Raw genomic sequence first — 22,794 nt, 5'->3', positions numbered from 1 at the left:
AAAGGTTAGAGCAAAACTTAGCCTCAGTAGATACTTAGGAGGTAAAGATCCCTAGAAATTCACAGGGAAAATTAACACGGTCTTTCAGTCAAGCCTCCGGACCAGGTAGGGTTCTAGCAAGGCAATTGAGATCACAGTCTAGAAGCACTCAGCTTCTTCCAGGGACCGCCTACATCCGCTGTGGGCATCCTGAAGGCAGGGTTGGGTTTTACATATCTTTGCCCCCAAGGCAAACCGCTGGATTGTTCAAAGTTCGAGGAAGGAGCCTCCCTTGCAGAGCACTGAATTTGGATAAGGAGGGGCAGAATGACAAAAGGGTGAGGACTTTGTCCTAGAGGTATGCTTAATTGATGTGTAATCTAACTGGGAAGGCCAAACCCCCAGACACCTGTAAAAAGGAGAACAAATTACTAAACAGCTAGCCCTAAAAGACAAAATAATGTGTTAAAATTGCAGGGAACAAGGGGGCAGGGTGCCGGGACTCAGCGAACCAGGTTAAGTTTTCTCTGGACAGATAAGGTTAAGCTGTGGTTTATACCACCTTTGCCTGACTCGCTTTAATTTTTTTATCTTTACTTTTTTTTTTTTTTAAGATTTTTATTTGTAAGTAATCTCTTCACCCACCTTGGGTCTCAAACTTACAACCCCGAGATCAAGAGTGGCACGTTCCACCGAATGAGCAGGCCAGGCGCCCCTCGCCTGACTTCCTTTAAAACCCAGGGAGCTGCTAACAGCAAGGGAATTCTCAGTTTGTGCCCCGTCCCCTTTCCTGTGGAATATCTCACCATTGGCGTTTATTACTTTAGTAAGGATCATTTTACAAACGGAAGCCGTTTCTCAAAGAAGGAGCCCAAGGCCTGCTTCTCTGGGACTCAGGAGTTGGTCGTCCTCGAGGTCCATCTGCAGCAGAACTTAGCCTCCGCGGATACCCAGGAGGCAAAGGGCACAAACCTTGGGAAAGCAAGCCGATCGAAGCCAGGTCACCCCGCCCAAACCCCTCTGACACCCTCTACGAGGCTGGCGGGCCGGCTCCTTCCCGCCCCTCTCGTTTCCAGTTAGGGTCGGGGACGAATCCACGGCCCGGGGGACGCAGACCCCGGGTTCCCTTCTCCCGTCGGGGCCGGGCCCGGGAGGTTGGGGGCAGGGTGGGGGGGGGGTACTGGTTCCTCGTCACCGCTGGGGCCCTCGGGACCCCACCGGCCCGGGTCCCGGTGGGCCTCCACGCCCGGGCCGCCCCACCTGGAGGAGCCCCGACAGCCTCAGACTCGCAGATTTGAACCGAGGAGGCCGAGCGGCCGGGCGAGAGTTCCCAGCCGCCATTGGTTGAGGCGGCGCCGTGACTTCAGCGCCGAGGGCGCGGGAGGGAGGGCGCGGGAGGGAGGGCGCGGGAGGAGCCTGGAAGGGGAGTGTCCGAGCGGCTCACCGCCCAGCGAGCCCGAGGGCCGGAGGGAAACGGACGCCGGCGCTGACATGGGCCTCCAGCCCCGGCGCCGCGCAGAGCCCACGGAGGGGACAGCGCAGCCGCGCCGGTCCGGCGCTCGCGTCTCTGGGGACCCAGGTAGGCGACCAGCAGCCCGCGCCCTGCGAGGCCTGGGTGGGTTCGGTCTGGGGGCGGGGGGTGGCTCGAGGCCCCCGGTGGGGGCGGAGAGCGTGGAAGACGCCGCGACAGGGGGCCGAGGGGCGGGGAGGAGGGCTCAGAGACCCCCACTCCTGCGCCCGGCCCCGGGTGGAAGGGCTGGGCCGGGGCGCGCGCGGGGCGGCCCGGGTGCTTGGGACCCGGAGCCGCGCACCCCGTGTCCGAGCCGAGCGGGCTTTGGGGAGGAGGGGGTGGCCGAGAGCCGGGAAAACCGCGTTCTGCCTCGATTTCCTCTCTCCAGACCGGGATTCGGCGTCCGGCCCAGGGCGCTGCTGGGGCGGGTGGGACCGGGGCGGGGGTCGTCCCCGGCTTTAAAGGTCCGCCCGCTGGCCCGGGAATGGGGCGTGCGCCGGGATGGGCAGGGGCACAACAATCGCGGCGAGCCGCCCGCCGTCTCCGCGAGGGGGGCGTGTGTGCGCACGGAGTTCTCCGTGAATAGAAACCGAATTCTTCGCGTGTAGTGGCGGAGGCGTGCACACACGCGCTCGCTCTCGTACACACGCTGCAGCACACGCCACCCAGTGTCACCCGGCGAGGGAGGAAAGAAGGAAGGAGCTGCCTGGAAGGGAACGGCCGAGGAAACAAATACAACCTCCTTCCAGCCGCCGCCGCCCCCCCCCCCCAAGCCGGGCTCCGGCCCCGCCCGCCTCCTCGGGAGACCTGGAGGCCGAGGCGGGAGAGGCCGAGGCGGGAGCGGACGCGGTGCCTCCCGGCGGGGTGGGGCGCAGCCGAGCTGGCGGCCCTGGGAGGGGGCCACGCGCGGGATCGGCGCGCCGGGTGCGCCTGGGGCAGAGCGCTCCTGGCGTGGCCGCCGGCCGCGAGCGGTCGGTTAATGATTTAATCGCCCGCTTGGGGCGGTGGAGCTGCGGTCAGCCGTCTCTGGCTCCGCCCCCTCCCTGGAGCGCCCCCAGCCGGGGGTACAAAACTGCCCCTGCCCCGGGTGCGTCCTCCACCAGCTGCCCTGCGGGCCGGGCCGCCGCCGGTGAGTGTCCGACGGGGAGAGCCGGGCGGGAACCGGGAGCCGGGGCTGGAGGGCTGCGGCTGGGCGGGCTTCCTGGGAGAGGACTGAGCCGTGTGTGTGTGTGTGTGTGTGTGTGTGTGTGTGTGTGTGTGTGTGTGTGTCTGGGGGAGGGGTGCTCTCTGTTAACTCAAACCAGATTCCTGGTGTTTCCCGTAGAGATACTGCAGCCTGGGCTTTGGAAGTTTTCTTTCTCTCCCTGAGAGAATGGAGGGGAAATACAATGCTTTTTCTTTTCTGTTCACCCTTTGCAGTCTGACTGGCTCCCACGCCCTCAGCTGCATCCTCGGCGCCTATCCTTTGCTCGTGTGTATCCGAGCAGTTGAATGGGGACAGGGTCCCCTAGCTGCTGAAGCCTGCTGGCTCTTCCCTAGAGGGTGCGTGGTGCTGGAGGGATGATCTCCGTCTTCCTTACCCCAGCAGCCATCTGGACCAGAGAAAGCTTTCCCCATGCAGCCGGCGTAAACAATGAGGGGCCCAGTTACAGGAGGGCCTCCTGCAATGCAACTTCTTCGAACAGTCTGGGTTTCTAATAACTCCCCGCCGCCTCCGCCCCCTTTCTGAGGCTGGGGTGGAGGAGGGGACCACCAGCAGGATGGACTGAATTTTAAGAGAACAAAGGGCACAAAGGAAGGGGGAACTGAGCTGTGGATTTTCCCCAGGAATGGGGAGTTTTCTGGACCCAGGCTGGGCCCATCCAGGCCTCTAGGTGGCTCCAAGGCTCCCGGAGCAATAATGGGGTGTCCTGGGGAGTCTGGTGAGGCTCCGGCCCTGTGTGGTAGCTAGGAGCCTGCCAGGAGTGGGGGGGTGCCATGTGGGCTCCACCTTTTATCAGCTGCCCTGTGTGAGCTGCCCATGTGACTACTGATTAGTGTGGTTCATCTCCTCCAAATGTGGACTTTGGCCCACCACTCCTGGAGGACAGCTGCTCCTTCCCACAATTGGGGCTTCAGTGAACCTTGGGAGATATCCCAGTGGGTTCTGGTCTTCCCAGGGGTTCTGGTGACCCACACGGGGACAGGGAGCGGGCTGGTATGATCAAGGGAGTCTGCACCCAAGACGCGATGGTTTGGGGTGAATCTCAACCCCTCTGATGTCCCCCTGAGCTCACAGACCCCCGTTAAACTGCTTCGCTCAGGCCTCTACTTGGAACATTCCGTCCTTTATTGGGGTCCTTTATCTGCCTTTTCCTCTCTCGACCCTTCTTTTTTTCCCTTCCTTTCTTCCTTACACATGCCCACCCACTGATGCTTATCCCAAGTGGATGTGCAAACCCGGATCTACTTCTGTCCTCCTGCCTCTTGGAGACTGAATGTCCAGCCCTCACAAGACGGGAGCCCAGGGAGCCCCAAGCAAATGAGAGCCTTATCTACAAAGTGGGGCTGGGAGGATTTCTCCGCCCCAACAGATGTCGTCCTGGGAGAGGAATCTTAGACCCTTCTTGACAAGTCAGGCGCTTTCCCAGCAGGGCCTCAGATTGGCTCTGGTTCAGGGATTCCAACCCCCTCCGCCTTTGGAGTGGTTGATTGATTTCTGTGGCCAGGACAGGCCGTGCCCAGGTGTGGCCAGCAAGGTGTTTGATATTGGCCAGGCTTGCTGGTTTTCTGTCTCCTCTCTTTCCCTCTCTCTCCCTCTCACCCCCTCTCTCTCTCGCAGTCACTCTCCCCTTCTCTGGGGTGGGAATAGAGAGCTGAGAATTTCTGCCTGTCTCCAGCTTCCTTTGCCCTAGGTGGGGAGGGTGGAGTCTGTCCCTTGGAGGAACAGGATCCGGGTTGATGCCAGAGATAAGGCTTGGGGGCGGAGGAACAGGGGTTGTGCAATCTTGCCCTGGAAGCTGAGAGAGGGCTGACCCCAGCTTTGGTCTTCTGACCTATGTACTGAAGGCTTCTCCTCAACCTTGGGAAAAGGAACCAAACCTTGGAGCCAGCTGGCAGAGGGTCCTGCAGGGCTTGCTCTGGGGAAGACTTCTGGGATGTTCGGGGGGGGGGGGGGGGCGGAGACAGACCCATGCCAACCCTCTCTGGAGGAACTGGACGGTCACACCTGGAGGGACGTGTGGGTGTGTGTGGGTGCGGGTGTGTGGCTGGATGTGGTCCTTCCTCGCTCGCTCGCAGAGTATCGCGAAGGAAGTCTAAGCTATTAGTTTCCCACATTCCCACTCAGTGTGTCCTCGAAGCTCCGGCTGAAAATACGCCTCTTGTGGAGCCTTGGGCTTCCTTCCAGAAACGTACATCAGAGTCTCCCCCAGGCACTGCCGGCTTGCAGCTCGGGGCTCCATGCCAGGGTGGCAAGCGCTGGCATCCAGACCCCTCCTTTTCCAGGAACAGGGGCACCGGAAGTCCCCACTCCGCCTCCCGAGCTGGGGAAGGGTCTCCCTTCGGGGTCAGGCAAGGGCAGTGTGGGGCACATTCGTGAAGGAAGGCTTCCACAGAGACTGAGCTGCCCTGCTGGCATTTCCCCCTCTTTCCTTCATCCCAGGAGCGGGGGCCTCTGAAAGGCAGCCGTTCCAGGGCAAGAAACACCCCTGAGTGTATACTCAGGGACAGCGTCTCGCTCGGCCAGGTCTGCTCAGAATCGTGCCATTTTTGCAGCGGCCAAATGTGGGCTGCAGACCCCAGCTTCCAGATCTTCCCAGGGTGACCACGGAAGCTCTGTGTCCCGGCTTCTGTTCCCTGCCCCTCCTTTGTCTGTTCCCCCAGGGGCCCACTCCCTGCAAGCCTTCTTTATGCCTTAGAATATCGCCCTTGAGCATCAAAGGGGGGCTAGCGCCCCTGGCTGGGAGAACACAAAAGGAGGCTTCTCTGGGCTCCACTATAGCTTCTGTACCTTAGTGAGGGTTGGATTAGGTCCAGAGAACCAGGGAGCATTTTATTGGGGGGCGGAGCGTGTGGAGGTTTTGTGCATTATTTGTCGCTGGCGCCCACAGTGCCCCAGATTCCTCAGTTATCCGGCCCTCATCCTAGAGAGGAGCGGCAGGCGTTTCTTTTATCCCACCTTCGCCTCACACCCCCACCCCTGTATCAGGCTGAAATCGGCAAGAGTTTAAGTCTGGTCCCAGAGAAGCCAGACTCTTCATCCTGGATCGTGAAAGGTCAGGAAGGGAGAGGGGGAGGGAGCGGAGCCAAGTCTTGGATGGCTCGATCCACGGCCTGTGGGGACTGCAGTCTATCTCTGGGCTTCAGAAGCTGGGAGGACCCCTCCTCCTGCAACACTTCATCCTGGGGACCCCCCGCTAAGGACTTGAAAAGGGTCAGCTCTGGAGTCTTTTGGATTGGGTATCATCAGGTGGCTCCTGATGATGGATGATGAGGTAGATGTCTTTGAACTTGGCCAGAGTGTCGCTGGAGATGCTGGAATTTTCCTCCTACCTTTCGAGGCATGGGCATAGGGCATCCACTGAGAGAGGGAGCACATTACAGCATCTTCACAGCAAATACGTGAGTGCTCGCCTCTCGTTGCGCTGAGGGCCTTGCTTACACGAGCTTATTTAATCCTTATGGCAATGCTAGGAAGTACATAATGGCACCAATCCCTTTGAAAGCGTGCGGGGAAACTGAGGCACGTGTAACGTGCCCAGTGTGGCCGGGCCGCGGTGGGGAGTCGGGCTCCAGGGTCCGTGCTTTCCGCCTCCACCCTGCGTGCTCCAGCAGGGCCAAGATGGAGATTTGCCAACCCTCTGGAGAGCCTCGAGTGTCTTTCGATCCCCACTCCTCGGCTGAGCAGTGGACTCTCAGGAGAAGGGAAGTGAAACCAAACAGGGCCTGGCAGATCTGATTTCAAGCCCAGCCGCTTCTTTGTGAGGCGCCCGGGCTGGAGGGTGGAGCATTAGGGCCGCTCCCAGGTTCGGGGAGACCTGCCCTGGGTGCTCAGGCCGAGGGGGTCCCCACCAGACACCTCTTCCTCCTCTCCTGGCTCTTCCCCCTGTGATGGCAGCCGCTGCTTGTGTCCCGAGGCAGGCTGGGGGGAAACACAAGCTTCCAGGAAGAGTCCCGTAAACAAGCAAAGTTGCTGATATCCCGGCGTCACTGGCTCTTGACTCCTTCAACTCCTGAGCGGCTTTGCGGCTTCCTGGCTTCCCGTCGTCGGGTCACAGGGCACGCCTTCCCTTTCTTTCCCCGGAGCTGTTTTCACCCCCCGGGTTGGGGGCGGGTGGGGGGGCCTTCTCCTTCCCCCTCCCACTTGCCTTCGCTGCCTCCCTCTCCTGGCCCAGAGCACACGGTTCTGGGACCGGGAAGGAGGTGGATACAGAGACCAAGGTGAAGGGGCCCGGTGGAGAGGATGGCCGGTTGCCAGCAGGATGGAGTTGCCCCTGTCTTTCCCAGGATTTATCTGTACTTTTCGCTGGGGTGGTGGAGAATGGAGTGGCCAGGCTGGGAATATTTTAACCTGGAATTCTATGTAAAACTGTGTATCCTGTGCGTGTGCATGCATCCAGAACCTTCAGATCTCAGAGGCCGGGGCCCCAGCGATACTTAGGACCCTCCCCTGCACACCTTACGGTGGAGTGGGAAGAACCACAGTGGGAAGAACCTCAGAACCAGGCGGATCCTGAGACTCTTCTCTCAGCCCTGTTCTTCACAAGTACGTGACTTGGTGGAGCATTGGTGTCTCTTAGCCTCAGCTTTCTTATCTATAAGATGGGGATGATAAGTCCCTTGGATGGTGGGAAAGAACACAGGACAGTGGTAGTACTTGTTTTGTTGTTAAAAAAAAAAAAAAAAAAAACAGGGGCGCCTGGGTGGCTCAGTCAGTTAAATGTCCAACTTCAGCTCAGGTCATGATCTCACGGTTCGTGAGTTCAAGCACCGCGTGCTGCTCTGTGCTGACAGCTCAGAGCCTGAAGCCTGTCTTCGGATTCGGTGTCTCCCTCTCTCTCTGCCCCTTCCCTGCTTGCGCTCTCTTTCTCTCAAAAATAAAGATGGGGCGCCTGGGTGGCTCAGTCGGTTAGGCGGCCGACTTCGGCTCAGGTCACGGTCTCGCGGTCCGTGAGTTCGAGCCCCGCGTCGGGCTCTGGGCTGATGGCTCAGAGCCTGGAGCCTGCTTCCGATTCTGTGTCTCCCTCTCTCTCTGCCCCTCCCCCATTCATGCTCTGTCTCTCTCTGTCTCAAAAATAAATAAACGTTAAAAAAAATAAAATAAAATAAAGAAAACATTTTAAAAATTGGGGGAAAAAAAGCAGTTTAGCCAAGATAGAGCAGCTGCTTGGTGCAGAGGAAGAGCTCAGTGAATGAGTTCCCTTTCTCATACTTCTGGTGACACATGGGCCACCTGAGATCCACAGGTGGGAGCTGGGATAGCACTTCCCAGAGTGGGGTCCTCAGCCCCAGCCTTAGAGCCCAGGCTCTGCTACAGTTCTGTCACAAGCCTAGACAGCTGCTTCTGTGTTTTCCAGCAGTCAAAGGGTAGATTTTTTAAGCTATAGTGTGTTTTCCCTACTGCACCTTCGCCTGGCTAAGTTACTGGCTTCATTTTCTTATAAACTGTAAGAAACTATCAATTCTCTGAAATGAACGAGAATGTCTGAATCCAGTGGTGAGCATTATGCATGATCAGTGGAGATCCCTCTAGATCAGCACTGCCAATAGAGAGAGGTACAGTGCCAGCCGCATACGTAATTTTCAGTTTTCCAGTAGGCACAGTTTGAAAAACTAGAGACAGGCGTCTGGGTGGCTCAATTGGTTAAGCGTCCAACTTCAGCTCAAGCCATGATCTCATGGTTCGAGGGTTCAAGCCCCGCGTCAGGCTCTGTGCTGACAGCTCAGAGCCTGGAGCCTGCTTCGGATTCTGTGTCTCCCTCTCTCTCTGCTTCTCTCCCGCTCATGCTCTATCTCTGTCTCCCAAAAAATAAATAAATGTTAAAAAACGTTTTTTTTTTTTTTTTTTTTTTTTACTAAAGACAGGTGGAATTAATTTTAATGTTTTGTTTAACCCGAGTGTACACATCAAAAAGATATCATTTCACCACATAATCATAAAAAATTAAGACATTTTACATTACTTAATCACACAAAGTCTTTGAAATCCAGTGTGTTTTTAACACCTACGGCACATCTTTATTTGGATGCGAAATTTTAGAAATTCTTCATTCGAATTTGAATTTCCTACAACTTAGGGTTGAAAAAGTGGGTTCGTATATAGCCAAGTGTGTTTAGCAGCGTGGACATTAAATATATATAAATTAAACAAGAAAAGACTAGTGTCCCCATTTAGCAGCTGTAATAGAAAATACAGCTAGGTAAAGGGGGGAGAGGCATAATCCACTCACAATGACAAGAGGGCACAGAATGACCTGGGATAAACACCACAAGGAATGTGTATAACTTAGAACATTTAATAAAGGAGATTATCCAAAAGATTTGAATAAATGGCTATGAAGCTTTGATGTTGTGATAAAGTCCATTCTTCCCAAGTTCATTTCTTCTGTCCTTTCAATTCCAACATAATCCCACTAGGATTTCTTTTGGGACTTACCGTTTTTAAAGTCCGTCTGGAAAAGGAACAACGTTAGAAACAATGCAAGGAAACTTTAGGGAAAAAATTAAAGTAGGGATATTCCCCTATTAGATGCTCAAAATGTTTTACAAAGTGGCAGTGTAGACCTGGTTTAGAAATCAGCAGACCAGCAAACAAAAAGGGGAGTCCCAAGATAGATTCACGAGTGGAAGGGTATCTGTAAATAAAGAATTTAATATCTGGTGAAGGTAACTTCTAATGCCTTACCCACATTTTATAACAATCCTATAAGGAATCAGTAACGTGCATACAACATTGTTGTAATTTAATCGTTTTTCTATTTTAAACAACCCACAATTTTATAAGCCACAGGCAGCTTTACTTTGTTGTATTTCCTTCCAGTATTTTTCTCTCTGAGTAGTTGCTCATTATTATATTACCTGGTGTTGTAGAGGAAGTGGATATTTTCATAAACTGAAAAGTGGAGAAGGTCTTTGCTTCAGAGTGTTAAAGCCAGAAACCACGAAACAAATTTGACTATATAAAAATGAATGAGCACTCTGGAAAAGAAGACAAAATCACCCAACTGCAAACGGGTGCGTGATAAACTTACAGAAGTATGTAGGATGGTAAGAAAATTTTAACTGCTCTAATATTTTAAAAAGTCCTACAAATCCATTGAAAAGGTGAAGCCCCTTCCCCGGAGAATTGGGCGAAAGGCTTCGACAAGCAATTCCCAAGAGAAAGACACAGAGGCCGATGATGCACTTTTTAAATGCTCATCCTCCCTTATAATTAAGGAGATACAAATGACAAGTTTGTGAGTGTGCTGATTGTCGTGTTTTTGTTGTTTCCAACTAAAGAAGATACAGCCCCTGGTATCAGACACTATATTCCTGTGTTGCTGGAACTGCAGCTTGGTGTGTAGAACCTTCTGGAGAACAAGTTCACAGTAAGAAACAGAAGTAATTTAACTTACTTTTCGACCGGAAATAAAGATTGGCGCAAACTTAGCCAGAGGATTTTTGTTACAGAGTTGGGATAAAATGGAAACAACCTAGCATTCGTTAGCGGCCCACTGGATGTAAAATTTTGGAATGTAGTACTTAAATTAAAATAACGCAGACGTTATTTATGAACGTGTAAATATTTTCCCCCAAAGGTGAACAGTGCTTGGCTTTATTTATCTACCTACAGTGGAAGGTACTGCCCTTGTCCTAAAGGGGAAAATGCCTCAATCAGCACTAGCCAGTGGAAGCAGTTTGCGAGTTTCAGATTTCATTTCCATTTTGAATAACTGTATTTTATTATCTTTTTATTTTTTTTTAATGTTTGTTTTTGAGACAGAGCCTGAGCAGAGGAGGGGCAGAGAGAGGGGGAGACACAGAACCCGAAGCAGGCTCCAGGCTCTGAGCTGTCAGCACAGAGTCCGATGCGGGGCTGGAACCCACAAACCCTGAGATCATGACCTGAGCCACAGTTGGGGACGCTTAACCAACCAACTGAGCCACCCAGGTGCCCCAATAACTATATTTTAAAAAGTGAAAAGAGATAGGTGAAATTAATCTACTATTTAACCCAATATATTCAAAATATTCTCATTTTAACATGTAACCAATAGAAAAATAGGAAGCATTTTGAAGTCCATTGTCTGTTTCGCCCCTTAGCACGTGTGAATTCGGACTCCCCGCGTTTCAGGTGCTCTGTAGCCACGTGAGGCTGGTGCTGCGAACGGTATAGCTGTAAATAATTTAATAGCCCTAGAGAGGCAGCAGAAGGCAGGAGTCACTGAGAAGTTCTGGTGTGGAGTACGTGGGGTTCGCCTTGTGAGCCCTGCTCGGGCCAAGAGCCTCGCATCCTCATTAGCTGGGCCGGGCTCACCCAGCTGGGAAAGTGCACAGGTAACTTGCCGCTCTGGGAAGCAGGTATCGAAACTGGGCCCTTGTTCACTTTCCCTTTCTTCTAGGAAGCAGGAAGTGGGATCTGCCCACGTGGGGCTGGGCAGTGGCATCCATGGGCCAGTGAGCCTGGTCTGGATGGGCAGGCAGGCAGGGGTGATGGAGCAAATACAGGGCCCCCAGCCTGGGAGGTTTTAGGAAGGGAGCTTGGTTCTGGTCTTCCTTCTTGGCAGCTGGGACTACCAGGAGACACGAGGGGGACTGAGACATGAGGGGGACTAGAGCGGAGCGGGAGGGAGGGGGACTAGAGCAGAGCGGGAGGGAGGGACGTTGGAGGCGGGGCCTTGTGCTGAGCTGCTACACACGCCAGGGGAGTCCTGGCTTCTGCTTCAGGTTGGTCTCTTCCCCCACCCACCCCTTCCCAGGGAATCAGAACACGGGGAGGTTCCTCTGAGCAGGGAGCAGGAATGAGATCCTGAGTAGGGAAGAGCGCATCTGAGCCAGCCCTGAGAGCAGATCTCTGACAGAGAGTCCGTCCCAATGAGTCTTGGTTCCAGGGGTCTTGGACAAGCAGCCTCCCGATGCCGTCCTACCCACCCACCCCCGTCTTCCACGGGCACATTCTCAGCTGGGAACATCTGAATAGGCCAGGAGGCATCACCTCGTACAGGAAACCATGGGTCCAACACCCACCAGAAGTGGGCTGAAGTCACCATTTAAGTAGATGTGAGACTGATCTGTCGGGTGAGGCTCACGCCGTCTGAGCCTCAGTTTCCCTTTCTGTAAAACGGGGGGCAATCTTGATACCCTCCTTGCAGGGCGAGGGGCACAAGTGTCCCATGGTCTAGGACAATGCCTGGCATGCGTCAGACACCAGACTCTCATTTAGACAGTGTTGCTGTTTCCACACGTGGCTTGGTGGTCCACCGTTTGGGGGGGGGCACTGGGGTGCTGGTTGCCCTGTGTGACCCCAGCCTTTTCTCTGCTCCCCTGCAGCCATCGGAAGAGCTGAGCTTAGGGCTGTAGGAGCAGCAGAAGCAGAACTTTCACCTGCCCCGGGCATCTCGGATAGCGTCCCACTGTGGGATCACCTGTGTGGGAGGCTGGCCTCCAACTTGGAGCTTTAGTGACACTGGAAATTGGCCAGTCTCCGGTGACCGTGACGATGCGGGGGGGGGGGGGGTGGCGATCGTTACCTTTCATCTCCTGCTCAGTTGAAGAGGCTCAGGCGTCAGGAAGCAGCTGTTGGGGAGCGAGCTCTTTCGGGGGAGTCCTAATCTCCGTGTCTCCCCTGACACCGGGCTGCTGGAGGTCGCCCACTTTCTCCTCCACGACTTTGAATACAACCTGTCTAGCTTGGGGGAGGGGGAGGAGGAAAAGAGAACAGACATCTGCAGGGGATTTTGGCGCAGAGAGAGTGGACCCGAGACCCACCTCACCCAGCCCCAGCTCGGTGCCTTGTATTGGGCCCTGAGAACCAGACAGTTTTAAGCTGGTTTTGAAATTAATGTCTTTTCCTTAATCAGCCGTTGATGCTTTGGGACATTGATGCTTTGGGATTTTTATGATTATTATTTTTTCTTACTTTTTTTTTGTTTATTTTTCACAGAGAGAGACAGAGACAGAGCATGGGCGCGGGAGGGGCGGAGAGAGAGGGAGACGCAGAATCCAAAGCAGGCTCCAGGCTCCGAGCTGTCAGCACAGAGCCTGATGCGGGGCTCGAACTCACGAGCCTTGAGATCAGGACCTGAGCCCGGAACGCGAGCTCAACAGACTGAGCCACCCAGGCGCCCCTATTATTATTATTATTATTATTAAAACAGCATATCACATCAAAGGAAACAAAAAAAATTGCCTGTTTTCCACTCAAGTCTAACTTAACTCCTCAGTTTCCCTGTGTGCCATTTAAGCCTTTCTCCGTGTAGACGTGTGAATGCTGTGTATGAACAAGCCTGAGCTCTGCCTGCTTTCTCCTTCCCCTTAATGCCGTTTGGGAAGCAGCTGCCCCTGTGGCAGCGTGGTTTTCGCACGTTAATCGTTTGAGTTAATAGGACCTACTCCTCACACCCCTTTCCTTATTCCTGGCCGTTAGGTTGTTTCCAGCCTTTCGTGATTCTAAATAAGGCTTCTATGCATATCTGCGTGTGTGGCTTTTTTCCTGCTTTGAAATCGTTCCACAGGGCAGTTGCTAAATCATTATCATTTTAAAGCCATTATTTAAAGAAACTGCCATAGTTGCCCCTGCCCCAAGACCACACTTGGGGGCAGTCCCTTCATGTGTCCTTTCATGTGTCCCTTAAGTCCCTTAATGTGGCTTCACCATCTCTGAGAGTATGGTCACTCCATACCCAGGGATTTTAAGGAGATATTTGACACGGATAGGCAAGAGGTACAGGAGTGGGTAACGGTGGTATTTCATGTTTCCATCCCGGGCTTGTTTTTTTTTTTTTTTTTTTTTTTTTTGTCGCTGTTCAGGCCCAGATTATTTTAAGACCGTGCTTCTTCATTTCCTGGTGCAAACAGCACACTTACAAATACGAGGGCTTTTCGCGGTGCACGTGAAGGAGGTAAAAGATTCCAAATAGTACTAAAGTCGGCTAAAATAACAACATCGCCCCCACCGCGGTTCCTCCCGCATTATGTAAGAATGTGGATCAAAGCGTCCACGGTTCTGTTCATTCACCGAGCAGCCCGTCAGCCCCGTCCCACCGTTGGGAGTTAAACCGCCTTGTGCCTTCGCTGGGATTCCTTATCTTTGCAGGAGAAGGCTGCCGAATGTTCCAGAAGGCACCGAGTCTCTCTCTGGCCTCAAAAGCCAGAGCCTCTAGCCTCTCAGGGAGGGAGAGGAGTGGCCCGTGTTACGCGGAACTTGCACAAGGCCCTTCCATGTGTCGCTCCGGCTGGCAGGGGCTGTGTGGCAGAAGGCCTCCCCTGTTCGGGCAAAGTTAAGTTCTTCCTAGTGGTGGAGTGTTGGCTGCACCCTGGGAGAAAGGTCTGCAGCCCAGCAGGTGAGACCTGCTGGGGGGGAGAGGGCCTCTGGGGCTTGGCCGGGGCCTGGAGTCTTTGATTCTGCCCTTCCTCTCTTCCCCCATCTGGGCCCTCAGCGACTCCTGGTGTCACTGACTCCAAACCCTGCCCCACATGTGCCCTCCTCCGTCTGTCTCCGTAGCCGCATCCGTCTCCTGGCCCCCATCCTCTGCCCTGGGCTCTGCAGCGCCGGCCGTCTTGTGCACCAACCGTGTGCTGCTTGGGAACTGCCATCTGTTTCCTTTCCTACCAAGAATGCCATCCAGACTCCTACCTGGTCCTCAGGGGGCTGGGCCTGTGTGACCTGGCCCTTGGCCCCTGGGTTTCCGTTCTGTTCCTCAAGCTCCGCAAGCTTCTTCCCTCCCCTGGGGATGTGCTCGTGCTGTTCCCTCCCTGGATTGCTCTTGACCTGCCTGGGTCCTTTCCACCATTCAGTTCTCAGCTCACAGAGCCCCTTCCTCAAAGGGGCCTCCCCCAGGCCCGTGACACCCACACTTGCTCCCCTTTTTGACGCCAAGCACTTGAGAGACTGACTGTCTTACTCGCGTGTATGCAGCGCTGTTCCCCACCCACCCATATTCACTACAGACGTGCCCCCGGGAAGGCGGGGCCTTATCCGCCTTGAGATTTCCACTGTCCCGTCTTCGGAGCCTAGACAGGTATGGGAAAATGGGTGCACATGAATGAATGAATGAATGAATGAAATGAACACGGCCTCCTGTCGCCATCCCTAGCCATGACTGAGGTTGTCTTTCACCAAACATCCCCTTGCTTTCCACCGTGTTGCTTGGGGCTGGCCCCAGATGGGCGTTAGAACAACTCAGGGGAGTTGACGGAGAGGCGCCTCCGGTGGCGATGGCAGTACGGTGGGCGTAGAAGCATGCGTGCCGTGAAGCAGGGTGAGCTGCGGGTCAGCTGCGAGAGTGGGAGGCCGGCCTTGCCGCCCCAGGAGAACTTGGGTCTCTCGCCTGCCTTGGCCCGGCTGCCAGGAGCCAGCCACTGCTTGGGTGTTTGGAGCGCACTGGTCCAGCCTGTCCTTCTGTCTGTCTGGTTGCTGCTTGACTGGCTGATCTGGGAGGCCAGCGCTCTGTGTGCAGCATGCCAGGAAAGATGGGTGAGGGGTCCAGGCAGGCGCTGTCCTCCGGGGTCCCAGAAGCGGAGCTGAGCTGGGAGCGTGATTGGTGTAAACCAGCCAGGGGCCTGGCCTTCCAGGGAGGGTCCGTTGCTCCTGCCTTGAAGGAATGTTCTGGGGATGGTGGGGCCAAAGGGTAGAGGCATCTGGATCCATCAGAGGCTGGGGAGAGTGAGGCACAGCCGTGAGTCCCTGCTCCCTTTTCCTTTGCTCTGGCAGGAGAGTGGAATTATGGCTTCGGGGCAGGGTGGTGGTGCCCCGCCCCAGGCAGGCAGGCTGTGGGGAGTGGCCGCCCTGTCATCAGGCAGCCTATTTAGCCACATCCCCAGAGCTGAGTCATGGCACTTAGCAGCACCCCCTGCCAAAGGCACAGCTCTCTTTGGCAGGATCCCCTTCCGGGTGGGAGCGCAGGCCTCCTGACCTGCCGCCCCCAGGACTGGCCCAGGCCACCTGCTTGCCCGTAACCTCAGTGTTCCATCTCCTCGCCCCCGCATCGCTCTCTGTTCAGAGCTTAGGGTTCTCACCAGCCCTGAAGCCTGGCCCATCGAGTCTGAGCTCTAGGATCCCAGAGACCCAGACCGTGGCCCCGTCCCAGGACTGCTAGGCAGTGGGATGGCAGGTGACTCCACAGAGACCCCAGCTCTCTCCAGACTCTTTCATGCTGGGTGCTGGAGGGATGGTTTGGTGTTTTATAAGCCGGAAAGCCTCATTCCCACCCCCAGGGAGCGAGGCTATAAGTAGCACACAGCACCGGCCAGACTTTTACTTTCTTTCTGGGGGTGTAGGGCCCAGCAGGATGCTGGGGCCCCGGGCCTGGCCTGTGGATTTCCCCCCTGGCCGCTCTTACCTGTTCCTTTGTTTTACCCTCCAGGATAGAAGGGGGGCTGATGGCATGATGGGACCCTCCTGTCCTGTAGTCTTGGTGGCCAGAATGCCAGGTCCCTGTGAGTGGCCACAAGCCACTCCATGGGTTCTGCTGAGCCCTTGGCGGTTGAGTGTGTGGTTCCCCTTTCTCTGTCGGGAGCACTTCCCATCGGGAAACCACAGCGCTTCAAGTTGCCTGCTGGGTCTGGGGATTCCTACTGTTGCAATGAAACCCTGAACTCTGGAAGTGCATGTCTTGTGTTCCCACAGTTCTGACCCTTTGTGCCCCCTATCCTGTCTCCCACCCGCCCGCCCCCCCCCCCTTTTTTGTTGTTGTTGTTTATCTGGTAAGTAGTACAAGCTTTAGTTTCCTAGCTGTGTTCTCAACCTGGGGCAATTTTGCGCCCCCCCCCCCCCCAGGGGACACTTGGTATGTCCGGAGACATTTTGGTTGTCCCCCCTGGGGAGGGATGCTGCTGGGATTTAGTGGGTAGAGGCAAGGGTGCTGTGAAACATCCTACCATGTGCAGGATGGCCCCCACCACAAAGAATTATCTGGTTCAAAGTGTCGACACTCTCGGATCGATCAGGAACTTTCTTGAGGAAGCAGCTAGGCTCCTCCTTTTTCTGGACTCTCCTGGCCCAGACGCAAGGAGAGGTGTCCAATTGGTAAAGGTAGCTGGTAAAGGATGCTACCCACCAAAGGCCAGAGAAAGGTCTGGAGCAGAGCACTGGACCAGGAGGCCAGCTTCTCGCCCAGCTCTGCCGTTTGGGGCAGAAACCTGGATGAGTGACTTTGCTTCAGTGACACCTGTTTTCTGGAGCTGCTCTGGGTGTCCCTTCCCTCCCAGCTCTTTGAGATCCCAAGATTCTGTGACTAGAGGCAGGAGTTCGAATGCAGGCCGTTTGAACACGTGAGCCTTTCCCATTGTTGCCTCAGTGTCCTGGGGGCAGCAGAAGCTCAGGGATTCTCTGGTACCAAGCGTTCATTAGAAACCTGGTTTGATTTCCTTCTGTTCCTAACACGTCTGAGACCAACCCCAGCCTCCCTTTCTCTTTTTTAGCCAAAGAGAGCTTTCCCCCCAAAGGTTTGCCTGGGAGCCCATGGCAGACCCAGAAGGTCACATATGCTGACCCTCTCCTGGGCAGTGTGGCGAGGGGATAACCCTGAGGCCAGTACTCCTCATGTAGTTGGAGTCAGCAAACAGGGGCCCACGGGCCAAATCTGGCCCACAACTTGTCTTTATATATAAAGTTTTATTGGGACGCAGCCATACCCTTTGTTCCCATGCAGTATGTTGCTGCTCTCCGACTGGAAAGACGGTATCTTCCCCAAAGCCAGAGATCTTTAGTCTGTGGTCCTTTATAGAAAATGCTGGCCAGTCCTTGGTCTAGCTGGTCCGTGTCTGAGTGTTTAGAGGTTAGGTCCCAGGGCGTGGGCAGGAGAAGAGGGTTCAGGTTAGGGATGGGGAGAGCTAACTCGCCTGAGGGTTGGTGGGAGGAAGGGGCAGGAGGAGGGAGAGCCGACTGGCGGTAGTGAGAGTCCTCACCTGGCTCTGAGCCCAGCCCAGGTCACCTGTGCCCCGGTGCCTGGCTCCTGCCTCCCGTCCTAGAGAACTTTGTTTGCTGGAGTGACAGTCGCATGACTGCCTGGGGCGGGGTTTGGGGGGTGGCACTTGATGGTGGGGGAGCCGTCAGACTGGGCGTCAGCAGCTGGACAAAGACTGAGAATGCCGTGGGGGGTGTTTGGAGGACACAGGGGTCAGGCCGGCCGGGAACCCTGGGGCCGGCTAGAGGCTGAAGGGAGGCCAGCGTGGCCCCTGGATTGGGAAGCAGAAAGGGAGATGAGGGAGGGCAGGACGGAGGTGTTGCCTTTCCACAGGTCTTTGAAGACCCATTGCTAGATGGGATTCAGTGGTGAGTCGGCCCCGTCCGAACCTTCTGGAAGCTCAGGGTCCAGTGGGCAACATTACACACCAGCTGGCAGGAGTAGAACGATGTAGCCGATGCCCGCCGGGAGAGGGGACATCCAGAGTGCTGGGAGGATGGAGGCGAGGTGGCCGAGAGGGTTCACCCTGGCTAAGGACGGTTTCCCGGAAGAAGTGACGTCTCAGCCGAGCCCGGAAGGACGTTGAGTGAGCCAGGTGACAGGGTGTGCCAGCAGGGACCTGCATGTGTCCAGTCCTGGAGTCCAGGAGGCAGAAGCTGAGAGAGGGCTAGGACAGAGAGCAAAGGTAGGGGAGCGGCAAGCAGTGGCGTGGAGGAAGGAGGGAGGCAAGGACGGGTCGCCAGATCGAGGGGTCTGCACCGGTGAGTCCTGGATGGCTTTTGTTTTAGAGAAAAGGTGAAGAATGGTCTGGAGAGGGACAGAAGGGGAAACGGGGATCTGCTGGGCTGGCGCCGGGGGCCAGGTGGGATGTGGTGGCCTAGCTGGGGGTGAGGAAGAAACCGGCGGGACACCCACGGGTCGCGCTTCGCAGTGGGAAGAGTGGTCCCGCCATGAAGTCTTGTTGGCCAGACTACGGCCACCATCACCCCTTACCCACCCGCCTTGTCGGATCCCGTCCGTCTTCCTGCCCTGCTCAGCCCTGCATTGCTGGGTTTAGCCTTTGGGGCAGGTCCCTCCAGAGGGAAAAGGACTGGTTTGTCTCCAACAGTCGACCTCAACTTGGTGCTTGCCAGGAGCTATATGGGTGGTACCTGGAGCTTTCAGATGCCCCAGGCTCCCCGGGGCCCCCCTCGCTGATCTTCATTTCCGGTTAACTGTCCCCCCGGGGTCGGCAGATCTCGGGGGCCGGGCCGTCTAGTCCCTGCCCTCTTCCTGCACCCTTAACGATTCAAGAGACCAGAATTTTCTAGTCTTCATCCCTAGGAGACACAGGGTGAGTGTCCAGCAAAGAGCTTGGCCCCACGGTGGAGAGGTCGCAGGCGGGGTCCTCGCTTGTGGGACACCCAGTGAGGACTGGAAGGCTGGGGAGCTGGTTTTGTGGGTCCCAGCGGCCCCGCCCCGGTTCTGATTCAGAAAGCGAGTCTGGCCGCCCACATACGTGGAGGTGCCGGGCAGCGTCTCTCCGGAGCCCATCCTGTTCTCTCCCTCGTCAGAGGACCATGACTCAGGTTGAGGTGTCCACTGCCTCCACGGGGATTGAGGTCAGACAGCAGGAAGAACCTAGAGCGTGTCTCCAGCCCGGCTGTCCGCGGGAGTCCTGTCCTGGACCCAGGCTCTTTCCCCGACTGCCACACGGAACCGCCTGTGCATCTCCACCGCCTTAAACGTGGTTGTGTTCACGCTGGTGGCATCCTGGTCGGGGGGAGATGCTGTCCTTCGGAAGAAGGATCGTCCTTCTCTCTGGTTCGGGGAAAATGTGTCTGTGGCTACCTGAACTCTACATGGCTACCTAACCCGAGTGCCTGCGCGTGAAGAATCAGGCAGGCTTGGGCCACCGGTGGCTTCTTTCACGGTATTTCATTCTGGTGGGAGAGCTGAGGTTTGGGCAGCAGCCCCTCTGTAGATGGGCTTGCTGCCCTGCGGCCAGCCCGGGTTAACCCTTTGCCTGCTGTTCTCTTCTTGCAGCCCTATGATCTCCTCCTTGGCACCCCCTATGCCCGCCGGACTTCACATCTGACCCCCGACCCGCCTGCCGCCTTGGGAGGCCCGCCCCCCGCCCCCCACCCCCACCGGCAAGATGCCCATCCTCAAGCAGCTGGTGTCGAGCTCGGTGCACTCCAAGCGCCGCTCCCGCGTGGACCTCACGGCCGAGATGATCAGCGCCCCCTTGGGCGACTTCCGGCACACCATGCACGTGGGCCGGGCGGGGGACGCCTTCGGGGACACGTCCTTCCTCAACAGCAAGGCCGGCGAGCTGGACGGCGAGTCCCTGGAGGAGCAGGCCGCCTCCTCGTCCTCCAAACGCGGCCTCCTGTCCCGGAAGTTCCGGGGCAGCAAGCGGTCGCAGTCGGTGACCAGGGGGGACCGGGAGCAGAGGGACATGCTGGGCTCCCTGCGGGACTCGGCTCTGTTCGTCAAGAACGCCATGTCCCTGCCGCAGCTGAACGAGAAGGAGGCCGCCGAGAAGGGCTCCGGCAAGCTGCCCAAGAGCCTGTCGTCCAGCCCCGTGAAGAAGGCGAGTGTCGGGGAGGGCGGCCAGGAGGAGGCGGGCGAGGGGGAGCTGGCGCCCCGGCGGAACGGGGCCGCCGCGCTCCACTCCCCCGACCCCCTCCTCGACGAGCAGGCCTTCGGGGACCTGACGGAGCTGCCCGTGGTGCCCAAGGCCAGCCTGGGGCTCAAGCACGCCGAGTCGGTCATGTCGTTCCACATTGACCTGGGCCCCTCCATGCTGGGCGACGTCCTCAGCATCATGGACAAGGAGGAGTGGGACCCCGAGGAGGAGGGCGGCGGTTACCGCGACGGGGACCCCGCAGGCAGCACCCTCCGGGCTCCCCCGGCCCTGGCACCGGCGGCCCCTCCGCGGTCAAGGCAGCAAGAAGGCGCGTCGGGCCGGGACCCGCCCCAGGACGAGGGCTGGGCGGCGGCCCCCAGCCCCGGCTCGGCCCGCAGCGAGGGCAGCCACACCACGCGGGACAGCAGCTCCCTGTCCAGCTGCACCTCGGGCATCCTGGAGGAGCGCAGCCCCGCCTCGCGGGGGCCCGACAGGGCCCAGGCCGCTCTGCCCCGGCAGCAGGACAAGGAGTTTTCCTTCATGGACGAGGAGGAGGAGGATGAGATCCGGGTGTGAGGGGCACCAGGCGGGAGGGGGGCTCCGTCTCCTCCCTGCCCCCTCCCCCCGCTCCAGGCCACCACCCCCTTCCCTTCCCTGTCCCGTCCCATCCTGTGCAAGGCAGCCGGGAGCCTGGCTTCCACCGCAGACCCTGGACGTCCCCCGTCCTGGACGTGGGGCGCTGGCGAGGCCGGGGCCCCAATGGGGACACAGGGAGGTGGCGTGGGCACCCAGCTGCCTGGCGCACCCAGCCCTCCCGTGTGCTGCGGGCCGGACCAGGTGCTTGCGGCAGGAACCGGTTCTCCCTTCCCTCCAGCCCGGCCTCAGACGGTGACGCATGTCAGCCAAGTCCCCGCCTCGTGGGGCAGCAGCGGCGGGTCAGTCCGGGAGCGGCCCCGGTGCCTCGGCCAAGGACGCTCGGCTCGCCTTTCCTCTCCTGGCGTTTCTGCTGTGACTGGTGGCCGTGTGGCAGGAGGAAAGGTGGTCCCACGCCTCGGCCCCCCGCTCCCGGCTCCTGCACCGCGAGCCTGGAGCCCCTTGGAGCAAAGCCGGACCGAATGTGTGCACTAAACGCAGCCCCTTCCAGGGGGGAGAACAGGATGGGGAGCGAAAGAAAGGAGGCCCCAGGCTTCCTGAATTTTCTAAAAGGGGCCTTTCCAGGATGACACTAGGAACAGGCTGGGCACTCGCTCGGCCCCTATCGATCTGTTTGTTCTCCTGTCCTGTTTAAATCCTTCCAGAGCATATCTGGAACAGTGTTAGCAGCTCTGACACCAGATGGAAGATCAAATCCTTTTAGAAAACCTTTATACTAAGTGCTTCCAGACTTTATGTAGAACTGAATGGGGTGGGTGTCCGTGCGTGTGTGTCCTTCCCCTCCCCCCCCCCCACCCCATGGCTATTAACAGTTGAAGGCAGCCAGTGTAGAAATTTTCTGGAAAAGGATTTTTTAAAAAATTAATATATCATTTCTTGGAGGGCTAGAAGCTTTTTTGACTGAGTTACCCCCCCCCCATACACACACACACACACACACACATACACACTGACCACTTCCCCTTCCTTCTTTAGGCCTTTCTGCCAGCAGAACCCTCTCCCCCACTTCTGAGGCCCCTAAGGGTAGAGGGTTGCCAGATTTAGCAATAAAACATAACAAAACCAGAACGCGGAGATAAATTACGATGTCGGGCATACAAAAGATAATTTTTGTAGTATAAGTATGCCCCACACCACGTTTGGAACATACTTATGCTAAAAAAACTATTTGTTGTTCTTCTGAGATTCCAGCGTTTCACTTTGGTCCTGTAACCCTGCCCAAGGAGGTCGAGTGGGCGCTTGGGCATGTGCCCCAGGGTTAACTGATGATTATTTTCCTGTCCTGGGAACAAGCTGACCCACCTTCTCCTGTCCCCTCGTACCCGGCGGAGGGAGGGGACAGGCCAGGGTTAGCGGGCGTCAGTACTGCAGCCTCTCCCGCTTGTTGCCAGATCCTGATCTGTCAGTACTGTTTCCAGTGGTGTGGCTCCCACATAGGGGAGGAGTCAGAAGGGGCCCTACAGCCCCCACCAGCTGCCCTTGAAACCCATGCGAACAGTGGTCAGTTCCAGATTCTAAACTGTATATATTTTTTCATGGTATTGTTAAAACAGTGAGGAAACATTAAAAAAAAAAAAAAAAAGTGCTGTGGCACTCCCGTTGTCCGTCTCTGCTTCTGGGGAGGGTTATCGCAGGATGTGGGTGGGTACGGGTGCCGACTGGGGCTGCCTGTGCCCCTGAGGCACTCGGGATCTGGGGTGGCTTCTCTCCCTGTCCTTTTGGGGCCCCTCCCCTCCTGCGCTGCTCTCCGGCCCCTGGAGGGACGAGGCTCATGTGCCCATCTGCTGGGCAGGTCTTGGGGGCTCTGGGATTTTGGTGCCAGTTGGGGGCCTGTGGCCACTAAGCCACTTAGCTGCTCCGTGCCTCCTTCTGCTCCTCTGTGATACGGGAACCCTGCTGCTCTTACTGGGCCGGGTGCAGACACAGTCCCTAGAAAGGAGCCGCCCTCCTTT

At 56.7% G+C, this 22,794-nt stretch overlaps 1 protein-coding gene across 4 annotated transcripts; it reads left to right on the top strand.

Annotated features, from left to right (window-relative positions):
• Positions 1-1,435: 1,435 nt before the first annotated feature.
• Positions 1,436-21,781, top strand: CDC42EP4 (CDC42 effector protein 4). Of its 4 annotated transcripts, none has more exons than XM_030295787.1 (2): positions 1,436-1,558; positions 19,603-21,781. In XM_030295787.1, exon 2 carries the CDS (start codon positions 19,715-19,717, stop codon positions 20,762-20,764), a length of 1,050 nt encoding a protein of 349 aa, XP_030151647.1. In that variant the 5' UTR covers positions 1,436-1,558; positions 19,603-19,714; the 3' UTR covers positions 20,765-21,781. The 4 variants fall into 4 exon arrangements, with proteins under 4 accessions (XP_030151647.1, XP_030151653.1, XP_030151652.1 ...); XM_030295793.1 differs by lacking the exon at positions 1,436-1,558 and adding an exon at positions 2,495-2,618; XM_030295792.1 differs by lacking the exon at positions 1,436-1,558 and adding an exon at positions 16,159-18,262.
• Positions 21,782-22,794: the final 1,013 nt, after the last annotated feature.

Source organism: Lynx canadensis, chromosome E1 (assembly GCF_007474595.2).
Source record: "Lynx canadensis isolate LIC74 chromosome E1, mLynCan4.pri.v2, whole genome shotgun sequence".
NCBI classification, from domain to species: Eukaryota; Metazoa; Chordata; class Mammalia; order Carnivora; family Felidae; genus Lynx; species Lynx canadensis.
This window is presented reverse-complemented; position numbering and strand designations above follow the sequence as displayed.

Bases quoted from the DNA above. Each gene is read 5' to 3' on its own strand.
- CDC42EP4 (XM_030295787.1), top strand. From the start codon at position 19,715: ATGCCCATCCTCAAGCAGCTGGTGTCGAGCTCGGTGCACTCCAAGCGC.